Source organism: Thermobia domestica, chromosome 7 (assembly GCF_964235325.1).
Source record: "Thermobia domestica chromosome 7, izTheDome1.hap1.1, whole genome shotgun sequence".
Classification (NCBI taxonomy): Eukaryota; Metazoa; Arthropoda; class Insecta; order Zygentoma; family Lepismatidae; genus Thermobia; species Thermobia domestica.
In genome coordinates, this window is record NC_137460.1 from 30148523 (window position 1) to 30162011 (window position 13489).

At 34.6% G+C, this 13489-nt stretch overlaps 1 protein-coding gene across 5 annotated transcripts in view; it reads right to left on the reverse strand.

Annotated features, from left to right (window-relative positions):
• Window positions 1–13489, reverse strand: part of LOC145689967 (uncharacterized) — a 70471-nt gene that overhangs the window by 12223 nt on the left and 44759 nt on the right. For 2 of the 5 annotated variants that reach the window (XM_081764363.1, XM_081764360.1), the window contains exons 2-3: window positions 3206–3295; window positions 2340–3079 (exon numbers count right to left, since the gene is read on the reverse strand). In XM_081764363.1, coding sequence (XP_081620489.1) covers window positions 2340–2908 — 569 coding nt within the window. In that variant the 5' untranslated portion in view covers window positions 2909–3079; window positions 3206–3295. Of the gene's footprint in view, window positions 1–2339; window positions 3080–3205; window positions 3296–13489 lie in introns of those variants that run through there. The other 3 variants (XR_014132132.1, XM_081764361.1, XM_081764366.1) reach the window with 3 other exon arrangements.

The window sequence follows — 13489 nt, forward strand, 5'->3', positions numbered from 1 at the left end:
CCTGTTTTCATATTTGTCCCACCGTTTCCGAGTTATAGGGGTGACCATGGATTTTTCAATAAGTTCTTTTTTACATTTTGACTCGCCCCCATTTTGCACAGAGTTGTTGTAGAAAGTCTAGACTTACTCCATTTTGTTTCGTTTTACCACAGTTTTCAAACGATGTGCTACTTAACCTCTCTTTCTATTTAAAAATTTTAAATTGGACCATGTCTGGGACCCTGCGGGGAATCCTGGGTCAATTATTTTTTACCACGAAAAGTGTGTCCTTGAAAATGATGGGATACGTGTTCACCGAGTTTTCCATTTACCCAACCGTGTAAGTACAAATGACTTGATTCAAACTATTCTGCCAGGTAACTTTTTGAGCTTTTACATTACAAAATATGTTGTAACTGACAACATTCTGCCCGGTGGCACGTATAACTTTGAGATTCGTCTAGTTGTAAGATATCAAATGCAAACTCAATTGTCTCGTTCGGATCTTAGAAAAGCAACTTCGTGAGCCTCCCTTGTAAGTATAAAATACATGTCCGACGGGTTCAAACATTATCACCTCATATGTGATTGGACTAACTTTTTGATACTCCGTCGTACGCATTGTTTGATTGCTAGTTAAATAGGGCTCTTTTTGATATAGTTATTCGGCGCACAATACATGAGAACGAATATAGAAATATTCTTAAAACTTCCTTACAAGTTCCGGTTTAAAAGACATTCGTTTATAACTTGATAGACATATCTTTGTGACACATGAAGTAGTAATTAGAGCATATAAGTATATGTCGCAAAACTCTGGGTTGTTATATTAGTACGAAAAAAAAAAACAGTATTCGCACTACATGGCCTATTTTCCTGATAATTGCCCAGGGAGGAATGGGCAGCTGGAAATGCTTACAGGAAGTGCTAGTTTTTGCATCAGCAATTCAAAGGTAACGTTCACGCTGTTTGGTACAACTATCAGACTTCTAACATACATTAAAAATAATTCATCTCATAAGTGAATAAAATCAGGAAACGAACTTTCTTCGTAGGGAAATTTAAAAATATTTCCTCTTGTTATTTCCCTCTTTCGGAGAATTATACACTGAATCCATGCCAGAAGAGAGGCAACTCTACCTTGATCCAAATAAGCTGTGGATTGTACGTACGTACAATTAAAACGTATGAATAATTTTGATCAATTCATTTTTTTTTTCATTTTAAGCAGGAAACATACAGAATGGCCCAAAGGTAGGTATACAGTCCCGTAATGATCCGTCATGACATTTTATATAGTTTACTTATAGTTATACATACATGTGTTGATTTAATTTGTTTCTTATTTGTTCTTAATTTATTTTCATTTATACCTTAAGTTCGGAACAAACCAAGGCAAATAAACTCATTATAGTAATAAAATGTCATACTTGAGCGATGCTGGTCTGTAAGCCTACTTTTAAGCCAGTAGTTTGATTTTTGCGGACATTATTAGAGCAATGAAAATAACATTTACACAGTATCTTTAAAACAATGTATCTTTCTACTTTCAAGGAAGTTTTGGAAAGTTGAAAAAATAAAATATATGTTTTCGGGAAAAATCAAAAAAACTTGTCATAGCGGTGTTTCAATATAATAAAAGTTAATATATACCGAAATACAGACTATTTGCTGGTAACTCAACGATCTTATGAATTTGTACTTTAATTATGACTTGAGTTACGTGAGTCAAACCATGTCTTCCATTTTGCGAAAAGAGGAAAATCTTACGAACGGTGGAACTTTAAAATACGTATTTCTGCCAAACCAAAAGGCGATCGAGCTGCAAATATTTGCATCAACAATTATTCTCAAATGCTAAATATATTTTAAGGAAATACATCCTCTCCCTATAAGAAAGTTCGTTTGTAAGAGAATTATTATGCCCTTTATACCATCAAACTTTATTTGTAAAAGAATTCTTAAACATTCAATCCCAATAAATTATGTAAAAGGAATAAGAACATATTTTAAGTTAACCAACGTTACCCTGGAAACAATAATAGTCCAATTTACTGATAACACCTCTCAAGACCCTCCACTGATTCGGACTAAGCTCAAACTTTGGAATCTGCAACGTATTTTCGGGGAAAACCATAAAGAAGCTACGACGATTTTCTTATCATTTTTAGTAAAATATAGCCTATCGTTGCTGGTCTTTTTAAAGGCGGGAAGCAAAGATGTAAAATGTGATTGAAAAATTTCGGAAGTTTTTATGAACGGAAATATTTGGAGCTCGAAATTTATCTAAAATTTTACTGAAAATGTTTCCTGAGGCAAAACCCTAATTATTTGATATTACTCTCGAAGTAATTCCATACCTTTGTGGAGAAGAATCTGCCAAGAGTACATCATCTTCATATTCTTTAGTTTTAAACTTCCCCTCAGCTCTTCTTGCGTCACCCGTGGTTTTATTTACAATCACTGAATTTTGAGAACACTGAAACTGTAATGAAGATTTCTTGATCGAATTGTCGTAACTGACTTCTGAGAAACTTAAATTACTTGTTCTATCAAATTTTAGAGAATTTTTGTTTAGCAGAGATGCATGTTGATCTGTCGATATATGGCTTCCAGTTTCCAGGTTTCTACTGAGGTAATAAGTTCCATTTTTAGTAAAGTTTCTTTCATTCTGATCAATTAAAAACGAAACGTTAGTCTTAGGAACCAAGCACTTCAAATTCTTCACTTTAAGATTTGTTTCACTTTTAGCAAACACCGAGTTGTTACTCCAACTTTGGCCGTTAACAGAAAATGTCGGCTCTGTATTCTTCAGCTTGTGTTTTATCTCATGGTGATTTAAACTTTTAAGTTTTACAGTACTTTCGGGATTACTTATATCAGGAGGAAGTCGTTCACATAAAACAATAGCTTTCTTAGTGAGAAACATTTCGCTTCTTTGAAAGAAAAATTGACTTCTGAGTTTGAGAAATAAAAATAGTCCTTTCAAAACTGAACTGACAAAATCTTTTCTGCTCTACAATGGAGCCAAGTGGAACATAAATTCACGTCTATGACATCTACGGTTCAGCCAGAAAATTCTTGAATCAGTTTCATAAACCTGCAAAAGATAATCATAACTATTATTATTTTTAGAATACTAACGTTTCAAATTTGTTTGTTATAACTTGTACATATATCAGTAATTTAAATAATAAAGTTATGTCTAAACGGTTAGCGTACGCACCTTTGGTGTGGAAGATTCCGGCTCCATTCTCCAGGGTATCTCACATGGTTCGAATTTCACGTTATGCTGTAGGTCTACGTCTAATATATACTACAAAGAGAAACAATAAATGAAAATATAAAAAAAAAAAAATGTGAAGATATAATTCAGTGCAAGGTCAATTTACTGTCATAGATAAATTGAAATTTTAAGTAGCTATTCAAAATTATACAAGCAGGGATAAGCAAAAAAATGTAAATTTCCATATACATAAATAGCTCTGGCCAATTTACTCGCTAACATTTCAGTGTCACTATTCGTATAAATAAATATATTTACTGGAAGAGATAAGTAGCTAGGCACACAGCAAACACCTGAAAATACAGATATAAATTGACGAAATAACTACGTTTTCATCTTAACAATGGTACATATTTACGCTTCTAAACCACCGGGGTGTACAATAAATTTTAACCACCATTTACTTCTCCATAACCTTTCTCACCTTGGTCGGAAACGCAGATAAAACCTTCTGAAATCATTAATTTTCTTTTCCCTTTTATTAACGAACAAAATACCTTTTATTCAATAGACCAGTCAAGTGCGTCTCCAGACGTTACCGCCAGTGTACTGCTTAGGACACAAAAAGTATGTGGGAAAAATAATATTTTATGAATCCCAAAATGTAAATAGTAGAAAAGCAAATCAACGATAACACAGTCAGCTTTGCCAATTTATTATAATTATTAGAACTCTTTTTTTGTGAAATGAAATAAAATCTTTTGAGTTTTATGTCCCACAGTTACGCCGGTTAGGCTAAAGAAGACGGTGATGATGAGTAATGAATGAAATGGTGGAATGAAGAAAGTGGGAGGAAACGGGAGAACCCCGAGGAAACCCATGCCAACCTTGTGTTTGTCCACCACAAAGTTCACTTGAAGAGGGTTAGGATCGAACCCGGGACCCCAAGCACCAGAGGTGAACGCTTTACCACAGCCACCGCGTCCCTACTCCTTTATGTGTATTGGTAATCTAAAAATCTATCAACTCCATATATTTTCCATTGTAGTAGGTTGGAAATATTTATGGAAGATTATGAACCGTGAGAAATATTTGTTGGACTTTTTTGAAGGAGGTAAAAATGCAAAGTGGTTTTTAGTGTTACTCGAAGTAAGGATATACACATAATCACGATTACCATATATTCATATACGGATTTTCATACATGAACTAGTAACATTTTAATAAGGCTATTACCAACACTGAGATTTGGAAATTTTACCGATAACGCCGAGTATCTTTGCACTTCTCAGGGAGTTTGTTTTCATCTCTTCTTCGATATAGAAATCTCGTTAGGTCGTTCTTTATTTGAATAATGCTCAGCGCTTTCATTTTAATATGTAGTGAAAAGTGCTAAATCGGTAGTTAATGGTTTTCCATCCGGAAAGATCAACAATTTTCCTGCGATCTTCACCGGTTTAAGGTTGTAACACTGTCCTTGGGCTGTTACTAAAATCTAACAGTCCAGCCTACCATCTTCACGCTGCTTGGTGACTGCAAGCTGTTATTAGTGGAATTTATCGTAGTCTTGAATAATCGCCAATTCCCCAACGCCAGTGACAACTAAATTATATTCTTTCCTAATTGTCAAGTAAATGTCAGTGTTTCAAGAGATTGCATGTGTGAAGATATTAGTGAAAAGTAAATTAGTAACAAAATTTATCTGTTGCAAATATTTCTGATCTTAATACCGCTCTTAGTGCGTGTAAATATTCATGTTATATTTTCATATGTCGTTTTTATGAAAAATACACAATATTCAATATCGACGATACGTATTCCGATATCTTTTATATCGCTGTTAAGAATACATACACGTCTACATCGCTGCCTGTAAGACATTTACCGTTTCGGAGAGAAGAAAATCTTAGCCTCTTTATATTTAAAAATTGCATCCACAGATTTTTCCTCTGTATTACGAGTATTAAAAATGTTCAATTCTTCGAACATTTAGGGTGCCATTTTTATCATACTAAAGACAAGTGAATCATTCCCGAATAGAAATTACCTTGACTGAGGTACGTAATAACTAACAGACTTCCAGATCAGATCTCAATTCTAAGGTTACAGAGCAACTGAGTTCGACGCTTATTTAAAATTCAGTTTCTAAGGGTTTGAAACTTGTCAACGATTATAACTTCCATTTTGTGCAAGTAATCTTTAAACCTAATTACAATCTATAACATCTGATACATACAGGTAAATCATTAAATATATTCTGATTCTATCCACATTTCTTACATATGCGATCTCCTTGTATAATAAATAACCAAATGTACTTTCCGGTGTGCTTCTCTCGGATAAATATTAAACCAATAATCCACACCCTATGTTGAGCAATGATCCTGATCTTAGCTTCGGCCCTGAAAAATTATTTTAAAATTCCATCCAAGCATTATGATTTTTAAAATCAAGTATCTGAACTTAAAGTACGTTGGGTACACCAAAAAATGTTACAGTTATTGATTGGAATATGGCACTTTCTGTAGTCATAGTTTATGTCAAAATATAACATTTGAGCCGAAGATATACTTCGAAATTCGTGTACAACGATAAAATGGTGGCCGTTCAAGATGGCCTCCATGAACCATGGTGTTGCCTGTTTCAAGCAGCTATTACTTCAACACTACTCATACGAATTTAATGATTAGTACCGCATTCTCTTAACAATAAAACAGTCCTTCAACTGCATAATAGCGCATGTCCGTATCACGTATGAGAAAAGGGAAATTTGAGGTAAATCGGGAAATTTCTCAGCAAAATATGCATGTTTTGAAGTTTGAGGACCCCTAGAACGATCCCAGGTAAGAGTACGCAATCACTGGAAAATAAATATATATTTTGGTAATGTACTGCCAAATATGATTTTGATATCTGAAATTTAGTGACTTGGGAAAAATATTTCTGAATCCTATTTGAAATTAGAACATATATCAATAGAAAACATTACGATCTAAAATTTCCTGAGCGAATACAATCCATCCAAATTTTATAATTCGTATTCAGTTCTCTTTATAATGATGAAATACTTCTAATGTATTATTGTTTCTTCCGATAAAGTAGAAGAAAGGAGAAATTTTGCGTAAAGCGCGAAATTTCTCCGAAAAATTTATTTTCTTATACGTTTGGATCTCCTTAGATTGACCCCAGGCAAAAGTACTCAACTCTAACATACCACAAAAAATAGGGAAAAGTATTGTTAATGCTTCCTGCAAACATCATTCCGATATCTTATTTAGTGACGTCGGGAAAAAACATCGAAAGCTCTTGTTAAGAAGGAAATTTTTTCTGTCCTTACACATTCAGTCCACAGCTTATGGATTCTGCAAATTTTTCAAAATAATATTTTTTTTTAATTTACTCATAAATTTCATTGGTAAGTAACTTTTTTCTCAATATTCCCCCCTTTCCCCAGGAAATTCAGTAGGTGTAAAGGAAGACTCGATTTTATAATCAGCAGTGATTTTAATTATTTTTAGAAGAAATAGTACATTAATGTGATAAATGTTTACAAACAACTACACCATTAACTGCTTTTCATAATTCTTGATCACCTTCTTCAAACCTTTATTGCATTTATTGTTGCATTGTCTACCACCAGTGTATTTTGTGCATAGCAGCGTGCATGGAACTTTCGCTTTTGAAGAAGAGCATCGTGCAACACCTAAAGAGGAATCACATTTAAAAAATTCTCTGCAGGCTTCTATAATAGAGGGAAGAGAAGAATAGATCGGTGTCCACTTTCCCCGACTATAGTCCATTCCCATCCCTCTGGTTTTGGAATATTGTTCTTCCCTAAGCATGCACGAACCCAAACTTCACCTGCCTGCTATGCTGAACGAAGTCAATATTAACTTAGTGCCTCTTTTGTTGGGTTAAGATTTTGTAGACTGCAATTTTTTAAGTAAATGATGTTTCGCGACTTTTTGAAGTAAAAGGGAACTTTCTAAGGTGATAAGACTGACAAATCTGCGTCTTTGTAGTAGAAAAAAAAGTGAACTTTTCCAACACTCGAAACGTCTCGTCAGAAATAGATTGCAGTGGTAGAGAGATTGGTCGAAAGGCTTCAGCAGCTTCGGGGTATGATTTCCACACTTTCCAGGCAGTCTGTTTCTGTTCCATTGCAAACGAGGACGATAAGTCTGTTCCAGTAAGTGCATAAAGCTAATCCGATTCCAGAATTTTTATGTTCACATATACTTTTAAAAATATTATTAATGCTCATGAATCTCTGACATTTGTTAAAAAGAATCCACATGTCCTGAAGTCCAGTAGTTTTAAGAGTGTGAAAAATGGATATCGCAAAAACAACTACATGAGTTTCTACTGTGTAAATCATAAACTTTGGCTCCGTGCTCAACTTTTCCTTTAGTGTGGAGGAGAATCCTGCTGTCAGTTTCCTTCTGTTGCTTGCATTTTACTCCAGTAACTGAACTTTCATCAGGTAGAGAACAATAAATAATATCAATCTCAGTATTGAAATGAAACCAATGAAAATTTTAAAATACGTGTTTCTAAGTAACTTGAAAAGTTGTCTTATCCTGATCACAGTAGAGGAAATTTTCCAAGTTTTGGTAGCATATTTCCTTCTGCGAAAACGAAAGCCTCTCTTGTTTCTCACACGTTTCTTCAGGCAAGTCTTCGAGTATATGTCCCACGAAACGTGTTTTTTGTTTGCACAGAATCTCTTATAATCATTAAAAATTCTGTCTTTGAATTCCATATCACAGTATTCTTCAACATTGTTTAGGGTGGAAAAGCATGTACTAGTTGTGCCCGATCGCAAATGAGTGTATCGCAGAATCGTTCGAATCGTCATGGATCAACAGCTTCTTCGAAGAGATTAAGTAGCTGAGATCTCTGACATGAACGCAGAACACCATTTGATGAAAGGGAAGAAAAACCCTACATCATCTACTTCAAAAAGTTGCAGTCTAAAACGTCTTGCCCCAAGAAAACAGGCACTAAGGCAACACTGTCTTTGTTCAGCATACCAGACAGGTGAAGTTTGGGGTCGTGCATGCTCAGAGAACTACAATATTCCAAAGCCAAAAGGATGGGGATGAATCATTGTTGATAAGGAGTGGACATCGGTCTGGTCTTGTCTTCCTTCCTCTTATGAAAGCCTGAAGATAATTTGTTTAATGTAGTTCCTCTGGATGTGTTGCACGATGCTATTGTTCAAAAGCGAAACTTCCATACATGCTGATTTGCACAAAATACACTGATGGTAGACAATGCAACAATAAATACAATGAAACGTTTAAATAAAAGGTGATCAAGAATTAGGAGACGCAGCTAATCCTTTAGCTGTTTGTAAATTATTATCACATTACTGTAGTATTTTTTTCTAAAAATAATTCAAATCACTGTTGGATATAAAAGAAAATGAAATGAAATCTTTAAGCTTTACGTACCACGGTTATGCCGGTTAGGCTAAAGGAGACGGTGATAATGAGTGAAATGGTGGAATGAAGAAAGTGGGAGGAAACGGGAGAACCCCGAGAAAACCCACGAGCACGGTGTTTGTCCACCACAAAGTTCACTTGGCGGGGGCTGGGTTCGAACCCGGGACACCAAGCACCAGAGTTGAACGCTGTACCACTGAGCCACCGCGCCCCCTGAATATAAAAGACAGCATTCTTTTACATCTACGGAATTCCGTGGGAGAAATATTAAGAAAAAAATATAAAGCCATTACTTATCAATGAAATTTGTGAATTAAGAAAAAATTCTGATTTTAAAAAATGTGAACAATCCATAAGGTATAGATGAAATGTGTAAGAGCAGAAAAGTTCCCTCTTAAGAAGAGCTTTAGATATTTTTTCACGTCCTCACTAAATAAGATATCGGAATTATGTTTGCAGGAAGCATTAACAATACACTGGCATATTCTTGTTGTATGTTAGGATTGCGTACTTATAAGAACGCTGTGGCCGCTATAAGAACATCTGAATTAAACAATTATTAGATAAGACACAAAAGAATTTCATGAACTTCTCAAATTTCCTGAATTTCTCCATAAGGTTTACCTCTGAGTAAACATGGGGACAAAAACTTCCCTTTTTTCGTACATCGTGGATTTTCGTACAATATTACATTTGAAACATTCCATGATTTTAAAGACAATGACATACTAACCACAAAATTTGGATGCTTAGAACTCTGTCCGGAAATGTTATTTCGTAAGTTTTCCTACTTCTATATGTATTTTACTTGCAAACAGGGTTGGGAAATATTTTTCACATCACGAAGTAAGTTATCGGAATGGCGTTTGCAGGAAGCATTAGCAATACTTCCTTGTATTTTTTGTGGTATGTTAGGGTTGAATACTTTGACATGGGCCGCTCTAAGAAGATCCAAACATCTAAAAAAAAAAGGCGGAAATTTTTCGGAGAAATTTCGTGCTTTACCAAAAATTTCCCCTTTCTTATACTTTATCGAAACAAACAATATAACATTTGAGACATTGCATCATTCTGAAGGGGATGGAATACGAATTATAAAATTTGGATGGATTGTATTCGCTCAGGGAAGTTTAGATCGTAATATTTGTTCTCTTTTGATATATATTTTCTAATTTCAAATCAGATTTCGAAATATCTTTCGCACGTCATTATATTTAAGATATAAAAATCGTATTTGGCAGAAGCATTACCAATAAATAAATATATTTTCGACGGTACAATGTGATTGCCTACTCTTACCTGGGCTTGCTTTAAGGGCCTTAAACTTTAAAAAATGTATTTTTTGCTGAGAAATTTCCCGTTTATCCACATTTCCCTTCTCTCATATGTGATAGGGACAAGCGCTATTATGTAGTTAAAGATTGTTTTATTGTTAGGAAAATGCGGTACTAATCATTAAATTCAGATTAGTAGTGTTGAAGTAATAGCTATTTTAAAATGGTAATACCATGGCTCATGGCGGCAACCTTGAATGGCCGTCAGTTTGGTCTTCTACACTGATTTCGAAGTGTATCTTCGGCTCAAATGCTACATGTACTATTTTGGCTTTTGTAGCTGCGTACCCAGCAACTATCTTAATTGTTGGGTTCAAAATCTTGTTGCTGTTCCGTTTTTGTATTTGCCATCTACAGATTAAAACTGGAACATCTCTTTCTACTCTGTTTTTCGTCAAAAATACGTACAGCTATTTTTGAACTAAAAGGTATACCATGTATCACGGGCTTTGCGTTCAGTGTTATCAGCATTCGTACAGTTTGTCATAATACTGTAGTACACACTTAACAGTATTCCCTTTTCCGTAACTAATTATTGCCGTAGTATTGAAATATTAGTATTTGACTTTAAGGTGTACTTTTGTTTTTCTAGTTTCATCAATAAATATCTTAATATAATATTGGTTAATTCTCACTTTCCTTAATATACTGAAGAGAAAAAATAATTACTTTATCAACGTTCGGTTTCTATTTTCTGAGCCGCTGTAAATGAAGAATTTTGGTTACATAGTGCATCCTTGTGACTTCTCTTCTAATCACCATACTGTTTTTCATTACGTTCTAAGCGCAATTTCACTCCTTGTACAATTTAGAGTTTGCAAATGAGTTGTCGGTCTCTTCATTTGACTACGCTTTTTCCAAGTAATTTGCGAAGTTTAGTCTAATTGACTAGGTCGAGAGCTTTCTGCCAGTCGATGAAGCAAATACATTGTTGGGAGTAGCTCGGGATAAAAGTGTTTAAAGAATAATAAGATACTAGTTGTAAAAGAAAAAGAAAAAGCCGTTGTTAGGTGAATGTTTGGTTTGTGATTTTTAAGAAACAAGGATCTTGTCGTAGAGATTTGTAGATGATTCAGTTGTAAGGAGGTCACTTATGTAAAAAAGAGTACTGAGTAAAGTATTGGTCAAAGATTATGTTATGTGGGATTAATATGTATAATTAGTGTCGTAATAAAAGTATGGAAGTAAAGTCTTATACAGGTTGTAAACAGTTACTAGTCCAGGTTTAACAATTGGCGCAGTCGGTAGGATTACACTTGGCATTTGATTGATAAAAATGGCTTCTTTTAACAATTTTGAACCGTTTGATATTGAGACTGGCAGAATTCAAGTTTATATCGAAAGATTTGAGCAGGTGACACTTTCTTCAGCTCTACCAGAAGACAGAAAACTTTCCACTTTTCTTGCTGTTATAGGTTTACAAGCTTATGAAGAATTAAGAAATTTATGTGCTCCTTTAAAACCGGCATAAAAAACGTATGCGGATTTAAAAGAACTGATGCTTCAGCATTACGGAGTGAAAACCAATCAGATAGCAGAACGTTTTAAATTTCATAACATCAGACAACAAGAATATCAAACTGTAGCACAATTTGTGATGGCTTTAAAGAAGCAAGCAAGTTACTGTGATTTTAACTCCTGTTTAGATTATTCTTTAAGGGATCAATTTGTTTTGGTATGAAAAGCAACATTGCCAGACGGCAGATATTAACATCAAGCACACTAACATTTCAACAGGCTATTGATATTGCTACGGCTGTGGAAAGAACAGAAGAACAAATGGCCTTGTTTAATAGTGTATCTGATCAAGCACAACATCAAGTTAATCTAGTGCAATCACGCTGGTCTAAGAGTTCAAAGAAATTCCAAGGAAGATTGGGATGTACAACAAATAGTAGTAGTTTACCTGAAAGTCCAAGACGTACTTCTACTTATTCTTCGTCTTCGGACTCAGCTAGCAAAAACGATGGTAGAAGGAATTATTGCAAGAGTTGTTTACGCTCTCATTCTAAAGGAGGGTGTCCAGCTTACGGAAAGAGATGTTTTAAGTGCACCGGTCTTCATCATTTTGCTACTGCGTGTGTGGTACAGACTTTGGAGAGTGAAATTAATGAACTTCATTTAAAGGAATATGATACCGATAAAGTACCAGAGATTGAGAAACAGAATCTGTATGATGAGAAAACACCTAGAATATTAGATCAAGATAATGTACAAGATTTATATCAAGTTTTAACATTAGAAACACTACATTATCAATCTTCAGATGATGTTCCACAGGAAAGGCCATCAATGGAGAGATTGGATAATCACAATGATGTATACAAAAGGAAACTTAACCCAGAAACAGATCTATTGAGTAATCACAGTAAGGATAAGGCAGTTAAATGTAAAGATACGCCTGAAAGGAAAAGGAGATTGCCTAAATACAAAGATAAGATGAAATATAAAGTAGATAGGATACAAGCAAGTACTAATAGATACAACTCACTAATAGATTCGGAAGAAGAGGTCCTTCTTGGTTCCGATAGCTTAGAAGAAGAACAGTGCAAGGACAGAAGACAGGGAGAAGCGTATCAGAAAAAATATAAAAAAGTTAAGTCTTTAAAGAATCAAGAGATTAGGATTGTGGAAAGACAGATTTTAAACTTGAGAGAAGAGGTTTTTCAATTTGTTCTTAATGAATTAGGATGTTGGCAGAAAATGGTTCAAGCATGGTGGGATAAAGTTAATCAGATAGAACAGAGACTAAAAAGAGTAAATACAAGGCCAAGGTCGAAGAAAGGGACAAAGGTCGAATAAAGTTAAAGTAAAAAATGTATAAGTACTGTTTGTTTTTAAGGATACCCGGGAGGATTGTTGGGAGTAGCTCGGGATAAAAGTGTTTAAAGAATAATAAGATACTAGTTGTAAAAGAAAAAGAAAAAGCCGTTGTTAGGTGAATGTTTGGTTTGTGATTTTTAAGAAACAAGGATCTTGTCGTAGAGATTTGTAGATGATTCAGTTGTAAGGAGGTTACTTATGTAAAAAAGAGTACTGAGTAAAGTATTGGTCAAAGATTATGTTATGTGGGATTAATATGTATAATTAGTGTCGTAATAAAAGTATGGAAGTAAAGTCTTATACAGGTTGTAAACAGTTACTAGTCCAGGTTTAACATACATAACTTCCTTTACGTCAAGAAATCGTTCTGTTTAATTTTAGTGAACAATTGCATTTCTTGTGCCTTGTCTTTTTCCCGGAATTGAAATTTATCTTCCACCAATATCTTTTCCATCTTCCTCTTCAGCTGGCACTTCACTATGCGCGCAACAATATTTCCAGTCTGGGAAATAAAGCACATGGTTTCGGAATTACTACACTTCTCTCTCTCACTTTTCCTGAGAACAATTTTTATTTGAAGAAAATCCTTTGCCATACTCAACTCAGGTCGTTCATTGTCTTCTAATCCCTTGAGCCATTCTGCTAATAACGTCTCTCAAATGGCCTACCTCACCTTTTAA